General features: G+C 38.5%; 1 protein-coding gene across 4 annotated transcripts in view; it reads left to right on the top strand.

Annotated features, from left to right (window-relative positions):
• CTTNBP2 (cortactin binding protein 2) overlaps nt 1-7,860 on the top strand; it is a 163,769-nt gene extending 155,909 nt beyond the window's left edge. For 3 of the 4 annotated variants that reach the window (XM_025379251.1, XM_025379252.1, XM_025379250.1), the window contains exons 22-23: nt 406-507; nt 6,722-7,850. In XM_025379251.1, the coding sequence (XP_025235036.1) occupies nt 406-507; nt 6,722-6,967 (348 nt within the window). In that variant the 3' untranslated portion in view covers nt 6,968-7,850. Of the gene's footprint in view, nt 1-405; nt 508-6,721 lie in introns of all 4 variants that reach the window. The other variant, XM_025379249.1, reaches the window with a different exon arrangement.
• The last annotated feature ends 17,991 nt before the right edge of the window (nt 7,861-25,851 follow it).

The following is a 25,851-nucleotide window of genomic DNA, read 5'->3' as shown; positions in this document are numbered from 1 at the left end:
CTGTAACTTTTTCAGCTTCCCCTGAAACACTCAACTGTGTTTTATTTGAATCGTCATAATATCCACAACAAAGTAGAATTCACTATCTTATTTAACTGTGTTGGAAACAAAATATATATCCACTGGAAAAGGTAATGATTAAAATCTTGCAAATTTTATATCCTTTCTTTACTTGCAAAATGACTTTTTAAATGGATTCTTTTTCCTTAGAGGATGTTTCTCATGCATTTGCTGTCAGTTTTACATGAAGACTTCAAGTCTTTCATGTGAACAGTTCAGGATTTGAGGGGCAGGGAGGAGGATAAGAGTAACACTTCTGCTGTGGTTTCTCCACCATTTAGCTGTGCCTTGAGTATGCACAGTGTGACTGTGGAGACATGACTGGGTAAATTCTGTATTTTCCAGATTGCTGATTCCAGGGATGATTTAAGGATGTTTGATAGTTCTGGAAACAACCCTGTACTTTCAGCAACTATTAATAATCTGAGAATGCCAGTGTCACAAAAGGTAAGTGTCCCTTTCCCCCCAAAGTGAGCAAAGGATGATTGCTATGGAATTGACTTCACAAATCATCTTTCAGTGTGAATCAGAGAGTTTTTTTTTTAAACCAAAGCTAAGAACTGAGAAATAGGATAAAGATAAAATTGTTCATCAGTTTATCAAGATTAGAAAGAGTCTTTATAGAGTATCTTGGGGAAAAAATGACATAGAAAAGCATTACTGTTTTCCCTTCTCTTTGATTCCAAAATTTTGGGTGTCTGTTGATATCTCCATTTTTTTTTTCATTTGTACATGACAAAACTAGAAATACAGTAGTTCTGCCTCATCAGGTGATGCCTGAACCCCAACCAAAGTTTATATACACTATATTCCTTCAATCCGACAACCTAGAGGGCTACTAAGTGGCCAGTGGGTGGGTAATGTAGACAGAATGGGTAAGTTGATTCACATCCTGGGCAGAACACAGTAGGATGGTGCAAGATTTCATCATGCTACTTAGAATGGCCTGCAAATTTATGAATTGTGTATTTCCAGACCACAGGTAACTGAAATCGCAGAAAACAAAATTGTGGATGAGGGGGGTACTATGGTAACAAAACTGTCATCTTGGTTGTTCTTAAGATTTCCTGTATTTTAGAAAATTAGAGTTAATTATAACAAAGCAAAGCACTGAGTGATAACATAAAGGTCTTATACATTGCAAAAAAATTTCTATAACATGCATCACATTTCAATGATACTTTAAAAACAAATCTGAATGGCAACTAGAAGAACCAGGATTCCAGTAGACTTCCTTAACCTTTTGAAATAGATTCCATGACTACAACACTGCACCATTATCAGTTGGTTAATAAATGGCAAGAGCTGGCACAGCATGGTATTCCTGGGTGAGCAGAAACAATAGGAAACGTCTCACTCATTAGTAATGTTGTGAGGATGCAGACTTCACAGAGGCACTTTGTAATATATGGTTTGTTCACCAAACCATGTTGATTGATTGCCATTCACATCCTGTTCTCATCTACTCCCAAGGTGGCTTACAAAGACCTGTGTGTGGGTGGGAGGGTGGGGCACAGAGAGCAGGATTATAAAGTAAGCATGGTGAGACTATTAAGTTATTAAGCCTTATCTGATCACCTAGCAGCACTGGGCCCCACAGCCCTGCTCCCTCACTGCTTCATTAGGTTTTGGTCCTGGCTATTCCATGTGGAACTGTGTGAGCTGCATGCATTGGGGGAGCAGGTATGGGAGTGGGAATTTGCACGGCTGGGGCTCTAATACAAAATATTAAACATGATGTCCTGTGAAGAAAAGCATGTATTTCACGCCCACGCTAGCATAATGTCTGCCTTTTTTTGTTCAATTGGGAACAATTTAGAAGCCCAGCAAAATTTGGAGGATGGCCTAAGGAGGTGACCTGGAGTCAGCACTGAGCATTCTGGTTGGAAAACACTTTGTCCAGGGCCCATTCCTTTGCCATCTTTAAAGCCTCATCTCCTTCCCCCTGTATTTATGGCTTGCCCTGAGCTGTGCTTGACTGGAGGCCGGTCTCTAGGACCCAAGAATTTAGGATTCCTTGTGGAACATGGTCAGTGGAAGGATCTTAGCAAGAGAACAGTGAGCCACCTTCCCCATAAGCCCAGATCACTTTCTTGTGTAAAAATATTGTTGGCTGGTAGACAAATGTCTAATGGAGAAACATGGTCATACCACTACTTCTCTGTCACGTGACCATATTGAATTGCTACAGTAAGGTACTGTCCACAAATAAAGTAGTACTGAAAGTCAAAGTTCTGGGCAGCTTTGTTTAAAAGATCTTTTTTAAAACGAGTCCTTTTACACTATATGGGCTCTTATACCCCCCCCCCAAAAAAAAACCTATGTTATTGTTTAAATGTGCAATTTGCTGTGGGGATCAGGACCACTGCCTCCTAGTCTTCTCTCCCTTTGCCCACTGAAGACACCCCTAAAAGCTAGAAGATGTTTTTCTCAGAAACTGCCAGCAGAGGGCAAAGTGGTACTTACTGTTGGCAGCCTTCTGAAACCTTGGCTGGCTCATGCCTTTTCTCCTACTGAGCTGGTATTTCTGGGTTAGATGCCCAGTTTCTTCTGTTATCAGGAAGTATCTCCATTTAGAGGTAAGAGCTCCCTGGGTTAGTTGAAATCATTTTCTCCATGGCCAGAAGGCTGGCAATGCCTCCGTTGGAGAGGGGCCCTGCAACCATCATTATCTGTTGGAAAACAAAAATGAGTAACTTATCTTTATTATTTGCCACAATATAACTCCTCACTACTCTAACAGTAAGGGAGCGTAATTGGGTTTACTAATTTAGCCGGCCTTCTAAATTAAAAACAAATATGCATATTTAAATCAACAGGAAGAACAAATGCTAATAAATGTTTTCTTTTTATGTAAATCCAAACTAATCCTCCGAAAGGACAAGTTCACATCTTTGGTTCATGAAATCCACTTGAGGTTTTTTTTTCCCCCCCATCCTCTGGTCTGAGGGGAAGCCTGGACAGTGGGTTTTTTAAAGCTCCTTGGTGATTCTTACATGCAGCCAGGGTTGAGACCCACAACTCTAAAACATAGCCCTGATCAGTCATCTTCATTTTCCACCCATTTCTTTTTTTCCAAATATATCTTTAGAGGGATTGATACAGGATGCCTTCATGTATCTTGTTTTTCACACGTTCCTTTTTTACATGTAATTTACTGCTCCCCTCTGTACTCCTCCCCACAGAACCCTCTCTCTTCACCTGTCACAGTCCTGTGCCTCTTTAAAGACTCACCCCCAGTGCCACCTTCCCTACATGTTTTTCTTTTCCTCCTGCCCCCTACTTTCCCACCTAGAGGAATTATAGCATCTTCTTAGCTTCTAGTAGATGCTGTGTGTTGAATGAATTTCACTGAATGGATTGCTCTGATTTACCAATTCTTTAAGGGTAAATAAAACTTACTTTAGGTCAGTGCCTTTCTATATGAATTAGTTTCTCTTTGAGTTTAACATGCACAGCAACATGGATAGTCAACGTTATACATTTAATACAGATACTTTGGGGGTTTTGGCCCAGGAAGCATTAAACACTCATAACTCTCCTGTTCCTAAACTCCGCTGCCTCCCTAGGCTTGACTTCTAGGGTGTCAGGAGTACTTTTCAGTCAGGACGCTGCGCATCGGCCACTTGCTCTATTCTTGCACTCCTGGCCTTGAATTGCTATGGCTCACGCTAAGCCCTCGTGATTCTCCATGTTCTCATCCTACCTCCTTCCATCCTAGCCTCACACTTCCAGGGACTGACCAAACCACACTGTGGTACATTTCATGTGGACATTTCCTGCCTCAGACCATGAAGGTACACTCCCCTCACCATCATGTTGCAGGTACAGAAACAGACGAGCACACAGTGTATGTCTCCTTTCCTTCCTCTGGGCCATGGCATTAACTCTGTGGATTTGATGATAATGGCAAAATTAAACAACTCCCCTCACCACCGGATTCTGTATAGCAACTAGCTGTTATCCTTATTATAATGCCATAGTTCATGTTTTCCGAATACTATGTATGTGTTGAATTTGCTGGTGTGTTAGACCAAATTACAAGTTGTAATTGGCCCATGACTAAGTTCCATTTTGCAGACTTAACAGTAATTTCTTGTTAGGAGAAATGAGATTGGATCATGGTACCTGCACTGTTTTTACAGTTGTGGCTCCATCACCATCCAACTCATGACAAGCAATATAGCTTCTCATTTTCTTTCTGGTAACTTGACAGCATAAGCATCCTTACAAAACAAAAGCAGAACATACTAAGCAGGTTCACCCTTCACATACCATCAACTACACATGGAGGTGACAAGGATGGACTAGGATGTGTCCCCTCACCAGATGTAGCTCAGCTTTTTTCCAGCCTTCCTTGGACGTAGTTAAAACCGAGCCCATCTCTTTTTTGTTATGTCAGGAAGCTCTTGCCTTTCTAAGCTAGCTTCTTGCAGTCTAGACTTCTCTTTCCTTTCCCTGAAAATGCAGGTGATCTGGACCCCGGATTTGTCCCCTCTTTATTCTCCATTACATATTTGATGTTTCAGTGTGTTTATATTTTCCCAAACCTCTAGCCAAGTGTATATTAGAGTTACATTGCTATTTCATTTATGATTAGCTGAGTCTAGAAATCTGACACCAAGAGATTTCACTTCAGTGATTTAGGGGTAGTTTAATGGACATGTTGTATTGGGCTTTAAAGAATTAGGACTTTAATAGGGAAATAAAGGAAAAATGGGATTTAAAGGGGATCGGAGCCAAACTTTATAGAAGAATTTTAATGACATGGTTAAAAGTTTGGGACTTGTTCTGTGCAGTTAGTGAGGACTTTACCTTCCTATTTACACCGATACAGCCATAATTCTCTGCCCATTTTGTGGGTGACATTGGATTAGGTTGATGAGAGAGAGAGGCAACTGCTAAAGATAACTGAGGGTTTCCTGCTAAATTCACTGGGAGAGCAGTATTAACCAGTAATGAGCCGCCAAGCGGAAAGGCTTTAGAAATGAGTAGTATTGAGGAAATGCAATAAATACTGTTTTAGAAAGAATTTCAAGTGTAACTAGACATATAGGTGAATTAGTGGGGTGGAAATGCAGGAGATAAATGAGGGCTAAAGAAAGAATTTTGGGAAGTATTTAATTAGAGATTGAAATACTCTGAAGGGAAAGATCACCGATGTGTGACTTATAGAGGGCTAAGAAAAATACTACCATTTAGGACAGCAGTCCCCAGCCATTTTGGCCCCGGGGACTGGTTTCTTGGAAGACAATTTTTCCACGGGCCTGGGTAAAAGGTATGATTTCCGGATGAAACTGTTCCACCTCAGATCATCAGGCATTAGATTCTCGCAAGGACTGGGCAACCTAGATCCCTCACTTGCACAATTCACAAGAGGGTGTGCACTCCTATGAGAATCCAATGCTGCTGATCTGGCAGGAGGCGGAGCTCAGGTGGTAATGCTGACTCGCCCCTGCTCACCTCCTGCTGTGCTGCCCAGTTCTACAGGCCATGGACTGGTCCACAGCCTGTGGGTTGGGGACGCCTGATTTAATTGGTCAATGGAGGAAAAGGATATTGAGGAGTTAAGCTAGGCATTCTTAATTTTGGCCGCATATTGGAGAAGATTTTTTTAAATCCTGTGTCCATACCACACCCCAGAACTACTAAATATGAATCTCTGGTAATAGGGCCCAGTCAATGACTGTTAAAGCTCCCCCAGGTGATTCCAATGTCAGGTAAGATGATACCCAGGAGAATGCAACTGCCAGGTGAAGTGAGATTTTTCCTGTTAAATTTTAGTTTTGTTTTAAATCTTTTAATGGTTATATTGCTGTTGGCTGCATTATTACCTGTGAAGAGGGGAAGTTATTAAGGTCAGCTCCTTCAGAGGCTTTCAGAGTAGCTCACTTAGGAGGAGTCATATCATGTTTGTTAGTTTGCAGAATTTGATGCAATATAGGGGAAAACACCTTGAGTGGAAGTTGGGAGACCTGAGGTCTTGTCCCAGCTTCACCACTCTGTTCACTGTGGGCAAATCATCTTACCTCTCCAGCTTTCAGATTCTTCATGGGCAAAAAGAGACATTGACCAGGTAATCACAGGAGTTCTGAAACACTAGAGAAAGGAGATACATGCAGCTTCCAAGTATGGAAGATCTTGAGCAACCGAATCATAGATGAATGTAGGCTCTGCTAGGGAAGGGATGTTTCTCTTATGTTTTCTGCTCTATGCCCCCAGATTATTTGATTATTGAGTAATAGGTCACTTTTAGGACATGAAAGTAGAAGGCGGAAAAGTTAGGTAACTTACCCAAGGTGACAATCTGCAGAGCTACCTACAAATTGGACTACTCCAATTTGGTGATTTCCTCATGCCTGTAATTTTGTGAAGTTTCTGTTGGTAAGGAGAGCGACGCCTTAGCACTTGATTCACTGACTCCTGTATTTAGGAATTTTGTAACACCAGACGGGGACTAATAAAAATCATGCAGTAAATCTATAGGAAATTAATTACTCAGCTTCTCCTCTCCATTTTCTTTTGATTTTTCATGAGAACCTATAGTTTTAGAAACTCCTGCGCATTTGCTCAAAGAGGAGGCAGGGGTAGGGCTCATAACAGGAGAAGTTGGTGACAATGGCAAATGTGATAAACTTGTGTGGTTTCTCGTCTCTTACAGGAGGTCAGTCCTCTCAGCAGCCATCAAACTACTGAATGCAGCAACAGTAAATCAAAGACTGAGTTGGGTGTTTCAAGAGTTAAATCTTTTCTTCCTGTTCCTAGAAGTAAAGTCACCCTGTGTTCCCAGAACACCAAAAGAAGCAGCAGCAGCAGTAATACAAGGCAAATAGAAATCAACAACAACTCAAAAGAAGAGAATTGGAACTTACACAAAAATGAACACCTAGACAAACATAACAAATAGGCCTGCCTACAATATTCTCACTATTAACTTCCTCTGTTTCACACAGAAACCAAGGACAACAAGATATAAATACCTTTAAATGGATAAAATGTTTTCACTGTAATATAAGTTATGAGTGCGGGACCACTATTCAATTTTTTTTGTAAAGAATGTATTTATAACCAACATTTTGTTGCTTTTTTTTTTTTTTTAAATTCTGTAGGATTGAACTTCGATACCAAGAAGTTATGCCAACTTTTCAAGTAGTTTTTTAATAGAAAAAATTGTAATAGTTTTAATCAAGATGTTCAGGGGTATTAAAACAGAACTGTGTACTGTATATCTGTATATATGTATATATGTATGTATATTTAAGGAAGTCCACAAATCATACTACATACATGCTACAAAATGTATAACTTTGGCTTAGATAACATGTACCATTTTAAATGGAGATCATAATTTTATGTTCACTTGATGGGGAATGACTAGAATGGGGCAATAACAAATCATTTCTAAACAGTTATTTTCCATTAAAAGCCATATTAAGTATTTTGCTTGTTAAATTCTAGTTTTATGTTTTAAATCTCTTAGTAGTTACATTGCCATTTGGTAGCATCATGTATATATTTATGCTTATGAGTTTGCATTATGACTCCTGTAAAATATGAAATTATAATGCAATAAAAGTGTTATCTTTCTTACAAAAGTTTTGTACCTAAGTGGATATAAATAACTGCATAAATGAATAAATTAATTCAGAATTAACTCCTTCAATATTATTTCTAGTAGCACAACTGATAATAAAATTGATATTTTCTACAAGTGTTACTTCTAAAATTACAGACAAAATTACTTATACAACTCAGTTAAGATGCTTTGACACTGAATAAAATATTGATTTGGTGAAATCATTTTGCTGTACTTTTTATCTATAGCTCTTTGTCGTCTATGCAGCAGATAATTTGTGTTCAATTTAGTAATGCTCATAAAGCTTGCCTTCCATGTTAGTGTTTCACTAGCTATTCACAAGATTCAACCCTATTAGAAATATCTTAAATACTTAAATGGAGCACCAGGAGTTGGGTGCTCAGGGGTTAAAACATCTTCTTTTTCATAAATACCAAAGAAGTATGATTGTACCAGGAATCATTTACTTGTCCAAAGTCATTGAAAGCCTTTTATTGGCCAGAATGGTTATTTACAATGAAGTATACATACCTGCATTGTATTACTATTACAAAACTGCACATACCTTAAAAATAACAATGTAAAGATTATGTCACTAATCTTGAGAACAAAACTGAATGCTCTCAAAATCATAGATCATATCTACATTCAGGTGGTTCTAATGTGTTTTTTTTCCTGCTCACATACACCTGCTTAAATTATATCTAATTTGATTTGTTAAGTGATAAGGCATTGTGTTTTATGTTAGCAGCTTTTCTGAAGATAAAGATCCCATTCGTGTACTCAAGAACTAGAGGTGAGAAAACAAAACCAAATTTGGAATACATTATTAAGATGACCTGTAGTAATTGATCCATGTGACTGTCAGTAACATTCAACAAATGCACTTTTTGTAATTGATGGCAGACTGCAAGATGTCTAAAGAGGACACTTAGAACAGGGCTTTCAAAATAAAGGTAGAGACCTACCAATGGGTCATTATAGCAATTTAGTGAGTTACAACTAGCATTAAAAAATAGAAAATGTCAGTCATCTTCTATTGTCTCACAGTCAATACAAGAACTGTTTGTGAGAATTTTGTTTCTATCATGTGGATGTAAGAATGTATGTGTATGTAACACAAAGTATAACTGTGGGTCACGGTCAAAAATCTTTGAAAGTCAATACCCTATAATGGCACGTAGTGGTGGCAGTTCTTTACTGCATTAGTTAAGTGGGGGCTGCACTGAGGGGTCATACAGTCTTTGGTGGTAGACAGTCTTGGGGGTGAAGTAAGCACTGCTGTTTGTTAGCTGTGTGGCATGAGACAACTTTTTTTTTTTTTTTTTTTTTTTTTTTTTGAGATGGAGTCTCTGTCACCCAGGGTAGAGTGCAGTGGTGCAATCTCGGCTCACTGCAACCTCCACCTCCCAGGTTCAAGCAATTCTCCAGCCTCAACCTCCAAGTAGCTGATATTACAGGCATGCACCACCATGCCCAGTTAATTTTTTATTTTTAGTAGAGATGGAGTTTCATCATGTTGGTCAGGCTGGTCTCGGACTCCTGACCTCAAGTGATCCACCTGCTTTGGCCTCCCAAAGTGCTGGGATTACAAGCATGAGCCACCGTGCCTGGCCAGTCTTTTTTTTTTTTTTTTTAACTACAGAGAAAACATAATAATAATAAAAAAAAAAAAAACTACAGGTTGTCCATGAGTGTTAAGAGAGAGAACGCAGAAAAGCCGCCTTAGTTGCCTCACAGATTCATAAAATAAGTAATCAATATCTCAGAACTTTTTATGGTATTCCATATGAAGCAAATTTTAAGGATCTGAAGTAAAAGCAATACAATAACAGTAGGAGACTTCAACATCCGGCTTTCAACAGTGGACAGATCATCCCAGATCATCCAGACAATCAATATAGAAATATTGGACCTAAACTTCACTTCAGACCAAATGGACTTAGATATATACAGAACATTTCCTCCAACAGCAGAATATATTCTTCTCAAGCACACACACAACATTCTCCAGGATAGGTCATTATTAAGCCACAAAACAAAACTTTAAGAAGATTGAAATCATATCAAATATCTTTTCTGACTTATGGTATGAAATTAGAAATCAATAAGAAATTTCAGAAAATTCAAAAATATATGAAAATTAACATGCTTAACTACCAATGGATCAGTGAATAAATTAAAAGGCAAATTAAAAATATCTTGAGACAAAAATGGAAACACCATACCAAACCTTATGGGGTGCAGCGAACCAGTTTTATGAGGGAAGTGTACAGTAGTATACATCAAAAAAGAACAAAGATCCAAAATAACCTAAATGTCACACCTCAAGACATTAGAAAAGCAATCCCATTACTGCACATATACCCACAGGATTATAAATCATTCTACTATAAAGACACATGCACAAGTATGTTTATTGTGGCACTGTTAACAATAGCAAAGGCTTGAAACCACCCCCAATGCCCATCAGTGATAAACTGGATAAAGAAAATGTGGCACATATACACCATGGAATACTCTGCAGCCATAAAAAAGGATGAGTTCATGTCCTTTGCAGGGACATGGATAAAGCTGGAAACCATCATTCTCAGCAAACAAACACAGGAACCAAACACCGCATGTTCTCACTCATAAGTGGGAGTTGAACCACAAGAACACATGGACACAGGGATGGGAACATCACACACCGGGGCCTGCCGGTGGGGAGGGGTGTGGGGCTAGGGTAGGGAGAGCATTAGGAGAAATACCTAATGTAGATGACAGGTTGATAAGTGCAGCAAACCACCATGGCATGTGTATACCTATATAACAAAGCTGCACATTCTGCACATGTATCTCAGAACATAAAGTATAATAATAATTTTTAAAAAAAGAAAGAAAAACAAGGACAAACTAAGCCCAGAGTTAGAAGAAAGGAAATAAAGATCAGAGCAGAACATTTTTAAAAAGTTGCAGCATTCCAAAATCTTTTCAAATTGTAATAATTCACAAATGCTGGCAACTATCTTATGAAAATTGGATTTTAAACCATGAGTGTATAATTTAATTCATAGAAATATCTAACTGAAAATTAATAACTATAACACTTTAGCAATTTTCAATTTCATTCTGTTTTAAGAGTTTCTCCAAAGTAGACTAATACATTTTGTAGTTATTTATGTAAAAGAGAAAACAAGTAGACTTTATAAAAGCTAGTTATTAGAAGTAGCCAATTTTGATAGGCAAGGTCAATTTTTCACAAATACAATGTTTTTTGTGAGCAGTTAATCCTTAGTGAACATTAAATTCAGTTGACTAGGCCCAGGCATCACCTTATTTAGGCATCTGTTCTTAACAACTAAGACCCATTACAGGAAAGTCACTCTCTGAAGTAATGTCATGCTTTCTAAATTCTGTCCCATCCCTTTGCAAAATCATTTTATTCAGATGACATTCTACAGGTGTCAAAGGAGGAAATGAGTGAATAGATATCCTCTATTAGCCTGGTTTTGACCATGAATAAGTATGTTTAGCTGTGTATCAAGATGGCCATTGAGTGTGAATTTGAAAGAGAAGACTGGGAAACACACTGAGAAGGAATGTGCAGTTACATGCCACATCTAGTCTGTCTTTCATAGTGAAGCACTCATATCAGGAGTTGCCAGCTCAGGTTCTGGCCATGGTGTTAACTACAGTGACACTTAACATCTCTGGCTTTAATGTCATCATGGTAAAAATTCAGAGGGTTTTTCTGCCTCCTAGAAAGAAAAACACAATGGGAACATTTTAAATCCTGCCAGTTTTTCCAATATATCCTGATACCTTATAGTAAGGGCATCGGCTGTGTATATCACAAAAGTCATTTCAGTTGTAAATTTATGCAAATCAAGAATATATTTCTCCTAAGATAATTCAAATGTTCACATCTGCTCAGAGTGGCTTCAAACCTTACTTATTTATTAAAGTAATATTGTGCTAGGGACTAGGAATAAAGCATTAAGACATGCCAGGTACCTTCCATCTTAATAGGGCTGAGACAGTAAATAAAGAAACAAAGCAAGATAATATCTCATTGTGTATGTTCTATAAAGGAAATCAGTAGAGTGATGTATTAATAATACAAAGCACTTGGTAAAGATCATGGAAGGAGGATTACTTTAGAGCAGAATGGTTCAAGAAAGGGTCTTCAGGGATCAGGGTACATAGCAGCCAGGGTAAGCAGCATTGGCAACCCTTCTTATGGAAAAATAGACAAGTGGGATTAAATTACATTAAACTAAAAAGCATCACACAGCAAAGGAAACAATCAACAGAGTGAAGAAGCAACTTACAGAATGGAAGAACATTCTTGCAAACCACATAGTTGATAAGGATTAATATCCAAAATATATAAAAATTCAACTCAACAGAAAGAAAACAACCCAATTAAATGGGCAAAAGACCTGAATAGATATTTCTCAAGAGAAGCCAACAGGGATATGAAAAAATGCTCAACATATGAATCATCAGGGGAATGCAAATTAAAACCACAAGGAGATGTCACCTCACACCTGTAAGAATAACCATTATCGAAAAAGATGAAAGGTAGCAAGTGTTGGAGAGGGTGTAGAGTTACTCCTTGTACACTGTTGGTAGGTATGTAAATTAGTACAGCCATTATGAAAAACAGTATAAAGTTTCCTTTAAAAATTAAAAATAGGCTGGGCATGCTGGTTCACGCCCGTAATCCCAGCACTGTGGGAGGTTGAGGCAGGTGGATCATGAGGTCAAGAGATCGAGACCATCCTGGCCAACAAGGTGAAATCCTGTCTCTACTAAAAATACAAAAATTAGCCGGGTGTGATGGCATGCACCTGTAATCCCAGCTACTCAGGAGGCTGAGGCAGGAGAATCACTTGAACCTGGGAGGCAGAGGTTGCAGTGAGCCAAGATTGCACCACTGTACTCCAGCCTGGTGACAGAGCAAGACTCCATCTCAAAAAAAAAAAAAAAACACAGAAAGAAAAAAAGAAAAATAGATCATATGATCCAGCAATCATACTACTGGTGGGGCTATTTCCAAAGGAAATAGTGTCAGCACGTCAAAGAGATATCTGTACTCCCATGTTTACTGTAGCACTATTTACAATGTCTAATATATGGAATCATCCTAAGTGTCCATCAACAGATGAGTGGATAAAGAAATATGGCATATATACAAAATGGAATTCTATTCAGTCTTAAGGAAATCCTGTCATTTGCAGCAACATGGATGAACCTGGAGGACATTATGATAAGCAAAATAAGCCAGGCACAGAAAGACAAATACCACATGATCTCACTTATGTGGTGGAATCTATAAAAAGTGTGAACTCACAAAGTAGAGAGTAGAATGGAGAGGAGATTGGGAAGGTATTTCTCAAAGGGTACAAAATTTCAGTTAGAGGCTAGGCATGGTGGCTCACACCTGTAATCTTAGCACTTTGGGAGGCTGAGTGGGGCAGATTACCTGAGGTCAGGAGTTCTAGACCAGCCTGGTCGATAGGTGAAACCCTGTCTGTACGAAAAATACAAAAGTTAGCTAGGCGTGGTGGCAGGCACCTGTAATCCCAGCTACTCGGGAGACTGAGGCAGGAGAATTGCTTGAACCCAGGAGGCAGAGGCTGCAGTGAACTGAGACTGTGCTACTGCACTCCAGCCTGGGTGACAGAGCAAGACTCTGTCTTAAATAATAATAATAATAATGCACTATATTTTTTAAAAACCTCCAAATCTACAGATTTAAAGCCATCCTAACCAAAATCTATGCAGGAAGTTTTGTTTTTAAGAGGTCAACAAGCTCTTTAAACACATTTCCCTTTTAATCGGGATTTTTTGGTGTGTCTTCTTGGTTTTCTGAAATAAAAATAGCACACAGATATTCAAGTCACTCTGACTTAGAGCCAAATTCTTTCTATGGTGACCACCCATTGATTTGGGGCCTTTTATTCTCTTTAGGAAGAGAAAACAGCCTGACCAAGTTTATTTGACTTTCAGGCCTCTGTGCTAAGGGACCTAAACAATGTTCTATTTTCTTCCTAACAAGTCCTTCAGGGGGTATTTATGTCCAAAATATTTTTTAAAGTAGAAGCAGTGTGAGTTGGTTTTATCAAATGAGTTTATTATTCAGAACTTCCTGACAATTTACTTTACCTGGGCATTTTCAAGACTGGCTTTGTGAGCAATGACATTGGAACTAGTGTCATATACAGCCTCCGTGTGGTGTAATTTGAGAGGCAAGGCGTGGTGTTCCCGCTATGCTATTCCTCTCTTCCTTATTTCTGAATTGCCTTATGAGAATGTGATATATTACAGTATTTTGTGATATGGTAAACAGAGAACTGAAGTAATGAAATTCCTCTCTGTTCTGCCCGTGAGTGATCTGTGTCATTGACCATGTGACACTTTCCTGGGCCTGGGTTTTTAACGTGGGACTCAGGTACCTTCTAACTCCAGAACTCTGCTTCTGTAATTCATCAGGCACATCTCAAATAGTTCAGATTTTTTTTTCCTGCCCAAATGCTGAGGGAATGGAATCAGAATCCTGCATTTAGTTAGAGGGAAGGAATCAGACACGACTGAGGAACCTTTAACATCAGGCGATGCCTCCAGGTGCATGTTGTTATGAGCGGGGGTAGTGACCAAGGACCTGCTGGAACAGGAAGTGGGGAGCAACAAAGCCAAGGAAAAGATGGGCCAAAAGCCAGAAAAGCGGACACGAGGGTAAAAAACAACACAGGCTGAAGATTAGCATTTTGGTAAAGAGATATTTCATTTGGCTAGTCCTAGCTGAGTCCAGGAATTTTAAGGGGGAAAAAAGTGTTCCAAATATTTACTACCAACCAAATTCTGTCAGCTGCTTGAAGGCGAAGTCCATTCATATCTTATTTATTTCGGCTTCTAATACCTAGTACTATCATATACAAGTACCATAGGAACATATGTTTGACAAGAACTATAAAAATATGATGATCACAATGATCCTCATGATATAATGGTGGTGTCCTAGCCTAACCAAGACCCCCATTTCAGTTCAAGCTCCTCTCAATTAAATTTGTGAGTTTTTCACTCTCACCATCTCCACCACCACCACAGGTATCTACATGTCTATCATGTAGGCTTTTAGAACTCTTGCAGTCACATTGCATGAAGTGGATAATCGGAGGGCAAAAACTAAAGAAACAGAACTGGCCCTGTGGAAAGTGTGGGCAATCAGCCAGCAAACAATGTATCCTCAAGGGCCCTGAACATCTTGATAGGGCCTGTTGCAGTGGCCTCTCTCTCTGGACACTGGCTAGCACCCATGGAGTAGCTTCTCTCTTGAACCACGTCTTTTAGTAATCCCCAGTATTTCCGTTTTGGCATTACCCAACATCTTTTTTGGTCTTCCTTTCCCACCTCCATCATTTCACACCCACCCAACCCCTTCTCCCTTGCAGAAGGTACTTGGGTTTCTTTGATACTTACACCCTAGTCTCTCCCAAGAGTATCTTCAAAATATTTTAGCCAGACTACAGAACTTGAATACTTATTTAACCAACAAGATCATATTTCTAACTTCAGCAAGCTGATCGTCAAGTCACTAATTTCTGACATTACACTAATTAGCAAAGGCTCTAATATCAATCAATAATAAAGTTAGAGAAGTACTTGTGGTAGCTGCCTCTGCATTCCTCTTTAGAATGCTAGCTGACCATCCTGGGGCATGGATTTTTAATTAGGAAGTACTAAGTGATAAAGAGAAAATCTTAAACGTAGCCAGAGAAAAAGGCATGTTACGGGAAAGAACTACTTCAGATTTATCATAAACTGTATTCTGCAGAAGAAAATCAAATATTTCTGAAGTGCTGGAAGAAAATCAAGTATTTCTTAAGTGATGGAGGAAAAACATTGTCAACCTAAAAACTTAGTATCTAGTGAAAATATCTTTCTAAAACAAAGGTGAAACACAGGAGAAGAAAACACATGATCATTTCAATACAGACAGAAAAACATAGGACAAAATTTAACACTCATTTGTGATTAAAAAATAACTCTCAGCTGACTAGGAAAAGAAGGCACTTAACTTGAAAAGTACATCTGTAAAAAACAAACAAAATAAACACAGCTAACATTATGTTTGCCCCTAAGATCAGAAATAAGACAAAGATGACCACTTTTGCCTCTTCTAGTCATCACCGTACTTGAGATTCTAGCTAGTACAAATAGACAAGATAAAGAAAATTAAAGTTTGCATGGTGAAAAAGTAGTAAAACTTTTTTTGCAGATGTGATTGATGTTACAAAAATTAAGGAATCTAAAATTAAGCAACTAAAACTAATAAATAAGTTAGCAAGGTCATAAGATACAAGATCAATATATAAAAATAAATTGTAATTCCACATATTAGCAAATTGAAATCTAAAGATATTTATAATAGCATCAAAATTAAGAAATATCTATGGGTACTTTAATAAAATATATAAGATATATATACTGTAAACTAAAAAACATGGAGATGTACCATGTCAATGGATAAGGATCAATATTTTTAAGATGTAAACTCTCCCTCAAATAATTCATAGATTCAAAGCAATCTCCATTAGAAACCTTTGCAGAAGTTGCAAAAAAACTTCTGATTTTTTATAAAAATAAGCTGAACCTAAAATTTATATGAAGATATGAAAGATATAAAATAGCCAAAACAATTTTGAAAAGAATAAAGTTGTAGAATTGGTATTAAAAGAAAATATTTACTATAAAACTACAGTAATTAAGATAAGGTGGTACTGGCATAAGGACAAATATACAGATCCTGGAACAGAATAGAGTTCAAAAATATACCCACTCACACATGCTTAATTATTTTTTTATAAAGTGCCAAAGTTGTTCCACAGAGAAAAACAATCTTTACAACAAGTGGTGCTGAAACAGTTGTATTATCAATAAATACCAACAAAGGAAAACTCTAATCCTTCATTTATAACATATATAAAAATAAACTCAAAATGGATGATAGAGCTAAGTATAAGAGCCAAAATCATATACCTTCTAAAAAATAAGAAAAACTTTTACCTCAGATTAGACAAAACGTCTTAGGACACAAAACACTAACAGTTGAATTTGCCTCCAGGCAACTCAAGCCACATCTAGAGAAGCTGATGAGATGCTTGGATGCCCCAACTTTTGCATTATTGAGAAATTCAAACCAAATAAACCCCAGCTTACACAAGAGAACTCTCTCTCCAGCCACACTACTCCACCACATAAAACCCCAAGTCAATCCTCCCTCCCTGTTCTCTCAATCAATTTTTAGACTTGCTTGGGAGTCTGGCCTGCTTTTCTCAGAAGACCTCATTATATGAGTAATAAACTTTTTATACCATCTTGAGGTATATGTGTATATGTATGTGTGTATTTGTATCATCATTAGCATTAATATCTGAACCGAATTTTGGGTGTGCAGTTCCAACTTCCTCTGTGGAATGACCACAACACTATCTTCTTTCCCATCCTTTGAGACACTAAATATTATTTTATACCTCACTTAATCCCGTAAATACTTATAAGCATCTTGGCCTTTAAACCTAATATTTATCCAACATACTTGAAAAGCATTACTCTGCCAACTAATCCTTCATACAATGTTCACAACTGGGCAGTCATGTCAGTCTTGTGGCTTGTATTTATTTATTTATTTATTTCAGCACAAGCTTACACCCTGTTAAGATCACATCTACCAACTTCCCCATTCATTACAGCATTTACACAGCCAAGACGAATCATTTTGTTTCTTCTCATGCCTTTCTTGACAGATCTACTTCGTCATCTCTTTAGACTTTTCAAAAATGAAGCCCAGAATCATAGAATCATACAGTACCTTGGGGGCAGACTTGAGATTAGTCATTTGAATGTCTGCCTTCTTTTCCCATTGGATATAGTCAACCGGTATATTGTAGAGCCACATTTCCCATTGGATATAATCAACCTGTATATTGTAGAATCTAACCAGTACAGTCTCTTTAAAGAGTCATCAACAGACATATGCTTTAGGGGACACCATTTGTATACATTTATATAGAATTCCATGTGAATGATACCTCCCTTTGACTGAGAAAAGTATCCACCTTCCCAGGGTATCTACCACTCATGACCAAGTTGTAAACAGAGCGTACCCTAAATTACAGAGTTATTGCTTTAAAACCTCAGGTGAGTAACTTATCTATGCCAAAGTCAAGATGCACATTGCCAAAAATCACACAGATGAAATATACAAGTTCCATAAGACTTCTAGAACAGTCATAATTCTTGATTTTTGAATTGGTCTCTAAGTCTCAAACTTCTGCAGGGTACTTAGGTATTTGCCTTTTTGTTGAAAATTTTTATAAAAATTAAACACTTTTAATACTCAAAGCAAGAATCTCTGAGAAAACTCATATGCTGCACCCAAATATAAATAACTCTTCCCCAAATTCTAACACCACCACCAACACCCCCAACATCTTCTCCATCTCCTGTCAATCACGCAGTGAGCTAATCGAGCTGCTTACGTTGCCTGCTAGTCATCGCACTAATGATATACACCTTAGGAATCTTTTCTTTTGGGCTCACTCTTTTTCCAGGTCAATTCCGTAGTTCCTAACTTAAGATATACTTTTTTTAAAAAAAAAAAAAGGGGGAAAAGGCTATCACAAGGGTCAGTTATGCTATCTCATTTGTCGTGCCTTAATTTTTGAAGAAAATTGTGTGTTTAGTTGTGGGCACTAGGTCAAATGGAAGGCAGAGAACAGGACCCAGTGTCTATTTCTCCACATCAATGATCTAGAAAAGGGGGAAATCCAAGCTAGAGAACACATGTTAAGAAAATGATATATAATAACTGTGGAAACCCCACCCCTGATATTCAACATGGGTTCTTTTCTATTTCCCTAGGCATCGGCTGATCTGAGAAATAAAGGGAAAGAGTACAAAAGAGAGAAATTTTAAAGCTGGGTGTCCAGGGGAGACATCACATGTCAGCAGGTTCCGTGATGCTCCCTGAGCAGTAAAACTAGCAAGTTTTTATTAGCAAGTTTCAAAAGGGGAGGGAGTGTACGAATAGGGTGTGGGTCACAGAGATCACATGCTCCACAAGGTAATAAAATATCACAAAGCAAATGGAGGCAGGGCGAGATCACAGGACCACAGGATGGGGTCAAATTAAAATTGCTAATGAAGTTTTGGGCATGCATTGTCATTGATAACATCTTATCAGGAGACAGGGTTTGAGAGCAGACAACCTGTCGGACCAAAATTTATTAGGCGGGAATTTCCTTATCCTAATAAGCCTAGGAGTGCTACAGGAGACCGGGGCTTATTTCACCCCTTCAGCTTCGACCATACAAGACAACTGCCCCCAAAGGGGTCATTTAGAGGCCTACCCTCAGGGGCGCATTCTCTTTCTCAGGGATGTTCCTTGTTGAGAAAAAGAATTCCACGGTATTTCTCCTATTTACTTTTGAAAGAAGAGAAATATGGCTCTGTTCCACCCAGCTCACCAGCAGTCAGAGTTTAAAGTTATCTCCCTTGTTCCCTGAACATTGCTGTTATCCTGTTCTTTTTTCAAGGTGCCCAGATTTCATATTGTTCAAGCACACATGCTCTACAAACAATTTGTGCAGTTAACGCAATCATCACAGGGTCCTGAGATGACATACATCCTCCTCTGTTTATGAAGATGACGGGATTAAGAGATTAAAGTAAAGACAGGCATAGGAAATCACACGGGTATTGATTGGGGAAGTGATAAGTGTCCATGAAATCTTCACAATTTATGTTCAGAGATTGCAGTAAAGACAGGTGTAAGAAATTACAAAAGTATTAATTTGGGGAACAAATGTCCATGAAATCTTCACAATTTATGTTCTTCTGCCATGGCTTCAGCTGGTCCCTCCGTTCAGGGTCCCTGACTTTCCGCAACAATATAACACATATAAACTATATTATTGTGAACATATTAACTTTTAAAAATTCTTCAAATTGAACAGGCAATCTTTTTTAAAATTTTACAAATACACAGAGATAGAAAGTAGATTATGTGTTGCTTAGGACTGGGGGAGATAGAAAGGATGGGGGCTGATAGTTAAAGGGAATGAGTTTTCTTCTTGAGGTGATTCTAAAATTGATAGTGGTGATAGCTGCACAACTGAATATACTGAAAGCCACTGAATTGTATACTTTAAATGGGCAAATTGTATGATATCCTATGTGTATGTGAATTATATCTCAATAAAGCTGTCATTTAAAAAAAAAAAAAAAACACACGTAACAGGCATAATAGGCCAGGCACAGTGACTTACGCCTGTAATCCCAGCACTTTGGTAGACCGAAGCAGGCAGATCATGAGGTCAAGAGATCAAGACCATCCTGGCCAACATGGTGAAACCCCATCTCTACTAAAAATATAAAAATTAGCTAGGTATGATGGTGCACACCTGTAGTCCCAGCCGCTCGGGAGGCTGAGGTAGGAGAATTGCTTAATCTTGGGAGGCAGAGTTTGCAATGAACCATGATCATGCCACTGCACTCCAGCCTGGCTACAGAGCAAGACTCTGTCAAAAAAAAAAAAAAAAAAAAAAAAAACTAACAGAAAATTGCAATCTGGGGATGGTAATGCCTTTTTCATAGCCCACATACAATTGTTTTTCTCTTCATATGGCAACGATATTATAAAACAATACATAATTCAGTCTTGACTCTAGCAGATTTGTTGAGTTTATCTCAATTATTGCTAAAGTGGTACTTCTAACTGTAGATGGAGGGGCCAGTTGGCCATGTAGTTTGAGTCATGGTCATCTGGATCAGAAAACACAATCGGACTCATTCATATTTTTCTACTTGGAGCATAAGATAGACTTTGATTCTGGATGAGATCCACCAGGGTCAAGTAGCAGAAGTATGAAGGTAGAGCTGGTCTAGGTCCGTAGCACATCGCTGTGACTACCTCATTATCCTGCAACCTCTGAGGAGAATATTTGGAGTTTCGGGAGGGTCATTACAAGTGTAGCTTCATGGTAAATTCCTTTGGCAGATCCTAACTTTAGGCCTGAGCACTGGCGATTTACCTAAATTAATTACAAGTGTCTCTAAGAGAGAGTCAGAGAGTAAGACGATTGAGTTACTAAGGCTTGTGTTATAGATAACACAGTTCACAGTTGAACTTGGACATGAGGCAGCCAGTGTGCTTCAGTGGTCCACAGACTGGCCATTTGGAGACATCAATCAAGTAATCCTTTTATCTTGGTTTTATAGATAAGAATAAGGAAGTCTAAATGTAGGAGGTCATGCCAATGTCACAAGTGATTTAGCAATCACAAGCAAATTGGAGAGATGATTGAATAATGTTATGTGAACTTCTTACAACCATGGGGAAATCAATTACCCAAGCCTTAGATGTTCCTTTGCCAAGGCAGTGTGGACAGTGTTTAGCCATGTTTATTCACCTGGCACTTGCCTAATGAAAAGGGATGGTTGTAAGAACTATTTGGAAAATGTTTTGGAAAGGATTTCCAAATCCTGGTGCTAGAGGATTATTGGATCAAAGATGCAATTGCTTGTTGAAATGGAGCTCTGAATGTCCTCTGTATACAGACAGCCAGAGTCTCTGAGAATTGTAAGCCAAAAAAGTAAGAACCTTAAGTCAAAGAAAGGGCAGCTCACCTCCCCACCTCTCAAAGAAAATAAAGTACAAAAAAAAAAAAAAAAAAAAAAAAGCTTACAGTTAGACTTATGGAGAATAGAAAAAGTGTTCTCATCTGAGTTGGATTGAGTTGGAACATGTTCTCACATGGAAGTTTCTACCACATCTGAGAGAGACTAAACCTCCCTCAGAGCCCTTTCCTTAACCACACTAAGGTACTGTCCATTTACCTCCTTTGCTTTATGACATCAAGTTTCCTGCCTATTCTCCAACTCCAGTAGACCACATTTTTTTTTCAAGTGGCAACAACCCAGCCTGCTGCCTGGAAGGATAAACACATCTTCATAATCCTAAAAGTAAATACTGTTAATACAAAAGGATTATTAAAATAAGTTCATGTTTTGTTGACCTTGACAAGGTTTCCTAAAAGATGATGTCTTTTCCTCTGAAAAAAAGGCACCCTAATAGACCAATAGTAGCAACCTAGGCAAAAATTGTAGTGAAAATTCATTCTCAGAGTTTACCACCAAATAGAGAACAAAAAACCTCAAGAAAGGATATAAAAATTACTAATCATGAAGCATCTAAGCACCTACTATGTAAGTAAATGGCACCAGAGAAGTCTCTTGGAGGGGCCTATTTAGTTGGACAAGGGTTCCATGATTTTAATTTCATTCACAACTATTAAATATTTACTGGTACCTCTGCATAACACTACAAAGCCTCAGGTGCATCAGCCAAGTGTAAAGGGTCTTAAATGTGTTTTCTTGTCTGGAGTTCACTGTGTTGCATTAAAAATGAAGGTAAGGAGGCTAAGCATAGCTAGTTGCTGGACTGTGTTGAGCTTTATCTGAAAAATTTAACAACAGGAGTGAATAAGCTACAAACTGTACAATAGGCACATTTCCCAGAAATAGTGGCAAATCAGTTTTTAAGATAGAGGCCCTGATTATGCAACATTTTGCGTATCTTGTAATTTCCAGTAGTTTTTATCCAAGTAACTGGCAAGGTAGAAGAGGAACTCATAGATTTATTACTGATGTGTGAAAATATTATTCCACATTACAATTCCATATCATAAACAACTGGAGTCTTATCCAAGTGAAGAATCAACATTCAACATTAGCTTCTTTACTGGTAAAAAATCAGATTAGGTAATATAGCAGAGCTACCTCCCTTCCTCTCCAAACCAAGACCTTGACTATGATTTACAAACCCATTGGCGGGTGAGAAAACTAAGCAAATAACAAAGACCTTGCCCTAACACTACCATGTACCAAGCATATGTAATTTCCTACCCAAGGTTATAACTCAACTAGTTCATCACAGTCTAGAGAGCACTTATTAGTACAATATGACATCATGGAAATGAGCAAAAAGTACGATGTGCTGTAACATCAGTTATGCTTGAAAAACAGGGAGAGGGCCTCCAAACTTCTAGGTTATATGAACAACATAATTTACCCAGTTGCATTTGTAATCAAACATATGAGACTGTAGATTTAAAGAGGGACTGAGTAATTTGTTAGTAATCTGGGCATGAGGTGGTCACCATCCAGCCTAGATGAAGGCCTTGAAAAGGCAGATTAAAAAGGAGAAGAAAGGTTTCTGCCTGGTACAATAGTAGACGTAGATAACAAATCTGTCACCATTATACCCACTTTATGAATCCCAAACCAAAGCCACCTCCATAAAGTCTTTGAGTCTGTCCTCTCTTTTACCCACTCGGGTACTCTATTCCTCTTCTGAAGTTCCATAGGCTTTATTTCTACCTCTCTTATATTACCTGTCATAGTCTGCCTTGCATCATAGGTATTGCTGTTAAGTTACACATTCCTGGATGGCGGAAATCCATTCTTATATCTCCTCCTGTGCTTCAAACATAAGGCTCAATCAATGTATTTTTTTGTGTTTAATCAAATAAAGGACAAGTTACTAATAACTTTAGAATTCTAAAACTTGGGCAGCCTTGGAACCAGGAGTGGCATTAACAGTAAAGAGATAAGTCACAAAATCTACCTTCTCTATTCTTACTACATCCTTCTAGAGGAAAATCATAGTCATGCTGTGTTAATGCCACAACACATCACAGTCCCTTACGGTACCCATTCTCAGTGAGACCTTGTGCAGATCAAAGTCTTACCTTCTTTCAGTTCCTGCTCTTCTAAACCATCACTCAAGTTTCTCCCCCAATTCCATTCCCTATTCCCATTCTAGCTAGAATAATCCTAATACTCCATACTTCAAAAATAAATGAGGCCACCACCTGGGAACTCACTTATCTTCCTGTTCTCATTTCTTGACATCAAGATCAGCCACAGTTATATCAGGGTTTTACCATGAAAGCACACTGCTCAGATGTCCTGAGTATGCATAATTGTTGCTGACTTCAGCTGCTACACTCTGGGTTCCCCTCTGCATCTGTTTGAGACCAGGCTTCCAGCATGCTGCTCCCAACTGGTGACTGAGAATGGAGGGGACACTTCCACACCCATTTCTGTGGGACATGTGTCTTAGACCCAGAGTGATTAACGTAAAGCTACCTACCCAAGTCTGTTGTAAAGAGAAACTGAGGCCCAGGATGCTAACGCCGTGCACCTCATGCTGCACTGACAGAGGGTACTGAAGTCACTGTTTCGCTGTGGAGGATATGTTCCAAGACCCCCAATGGATGCCTCAAACTGAATATAGTACTGAACCCTATATATGTTTTGTTTTTTCTGTACATACATACCTATGATAAAATTTAGTAAGTCAGGCACAGTTAAGAGTTAACAACCCTAATAATAAAATAGAGAGTGTATAGCAATATACTTTAGTAACAAGTATATTGATGTTTTCTCTCTTTGTACTATACTCACCTATTTTCAGATCCTGGTTGATCTCACATTACTGAAATCACAGAAAGTGAAACCATGGATAAGGAGGATCTACTGTAAATGCAAGAGAGGTCAGGTCTTGCAGCAGAGGCTGCTCCACAGCAATGGGGCACAGAGATATCCTTCACATGTCATCCTCATGCCATGCATCTCTGAGCTCAGGGCATAATCTCAAATACCATCTGACATTGTGGCATGTATATCAACAGATCAAAGGACAACCTAATCTCTTCTTCTTGTCACCAGTGTGACAGGGAGCAATGGTGTCTCCCTGGATAATAGACCACAAGACCACCAACCATTTGGGGTGAGAGGCCATTTGGGGTGAGTCATCCTCCCAATAGGAGCATCATATAAACATCTATGAGCATCATTTCAAACAGGAGAAATTTCACTGTCTGCAAGGGAAGAGAGTTCCGGCTGCCTTAAACTTGGCACAACAGAGCTCAGAAAATTATGAGCAATCTGATGAAACGTAGTGATTCCATTGGGATATAGGAGAACATGTTGAAGTCATTACAGATTTTTTTTTTTTTTTTTTTTTTTTTTTTGAGATGGAGTCTCGCTCTGTCACCCAGGCTGGAGTGCAGTGGCACGATCTCAGCTCACTGCAATCTCCGTCTCCCAGATTCAAGCAATTCTCTGCCTCAGCCTCCCAGGTAGCTGGGACTACAGGTGCCTGCCACCATGCCCGGCTAAATTTTTTGTATTTTTTTTTAGTAGAGATGGGTTTTTACCATGTTAGCCAGGATGGTCTCAATCTCCTGACCTTGTGATCCACCCGCCTTGGCCTCCCAAAGTGCTGGGATTACAGGCGTAAGCCACCGCACCTGGCCTACAGATTCAATTTTTAAAAGCTTACCGTCACAACAATATTGTATAGTGGGCTTGTAGCAGAGTCTAGAATTAGTTCTTTTTGAAGAATAACACCTAGGCCAGCCATGCAAATAAGCACTTTAAACTCACTAATCCTCAGAATGAGAACTTCACAGTTTTTTCTTCCACAGTGGATGATGATATCAAGTACTGACATTCTACAATGTAGAAGGCTCTGTGACCATTTCATCTGATTTAATCTTTACTACAACACTATGGGAGTTATTGTTTGCATTTGAGGAAAATAAAGACCATGTAGGTTAATTTTCCAAAGCCACACAAAACTTGTTCTACCAGGAAGGAACAAGTCTGGAGTTAAAATTCAGGTATTTCTGACCTCAAAGATCTTGTTCTTCCACTATGTTCCATGATAGACTGTAAGATGATAATTATCCTTTTGTTGATGCTCCAATCACTGGCTTAAGTTTAATTTTAGCTAACTACCACCATGTTGGAAAATGTCCTTGCCACCTCTCCTCAACTTCCACATGTACAAAAAGTGCAGAAGTGACATGGGAAGTATTTTCCTTACTTAGCCAGCCCAAATGTTCAGCTACCTCTGCTTGGTAGGCAACAAAGGTGTATCTTCACACTGAGATATTTTGGTTGGACAGGAATTTGGGGCTAAGGACACTCTAGGGTTATAAAATTAGGTACCATTCTCTCCAAACCCATCTCTATGTAACCACTGTATCTTCCTATATTTTCTTCCTTTGCACATAGAAACCTACTCAAATGTAGATACGCACCAAAATGATAGAAGACAGACACTTTTTAAGATACAAAACATTTGTTCAACTTTG

The sequence above is a fragment of the Theropithecus gelada genome, chromosome 3 (assembly GCF_003255815.1).
Source record: "Theropithecus gelada isolate Dixy chromosome 3, Tgel_1.0, whole genome shotgun sequence".
In the NCBI taxonomy this organism is placed as follows: Eukaryota; Metazoa; Chordata; class Mammalia; order Primates; family Cercopithecidae; genus Theropithecus; species Theropithecus gelada.
This window is presented reverse-complemented; position numbering and strand designations above follow the sequence as displayed.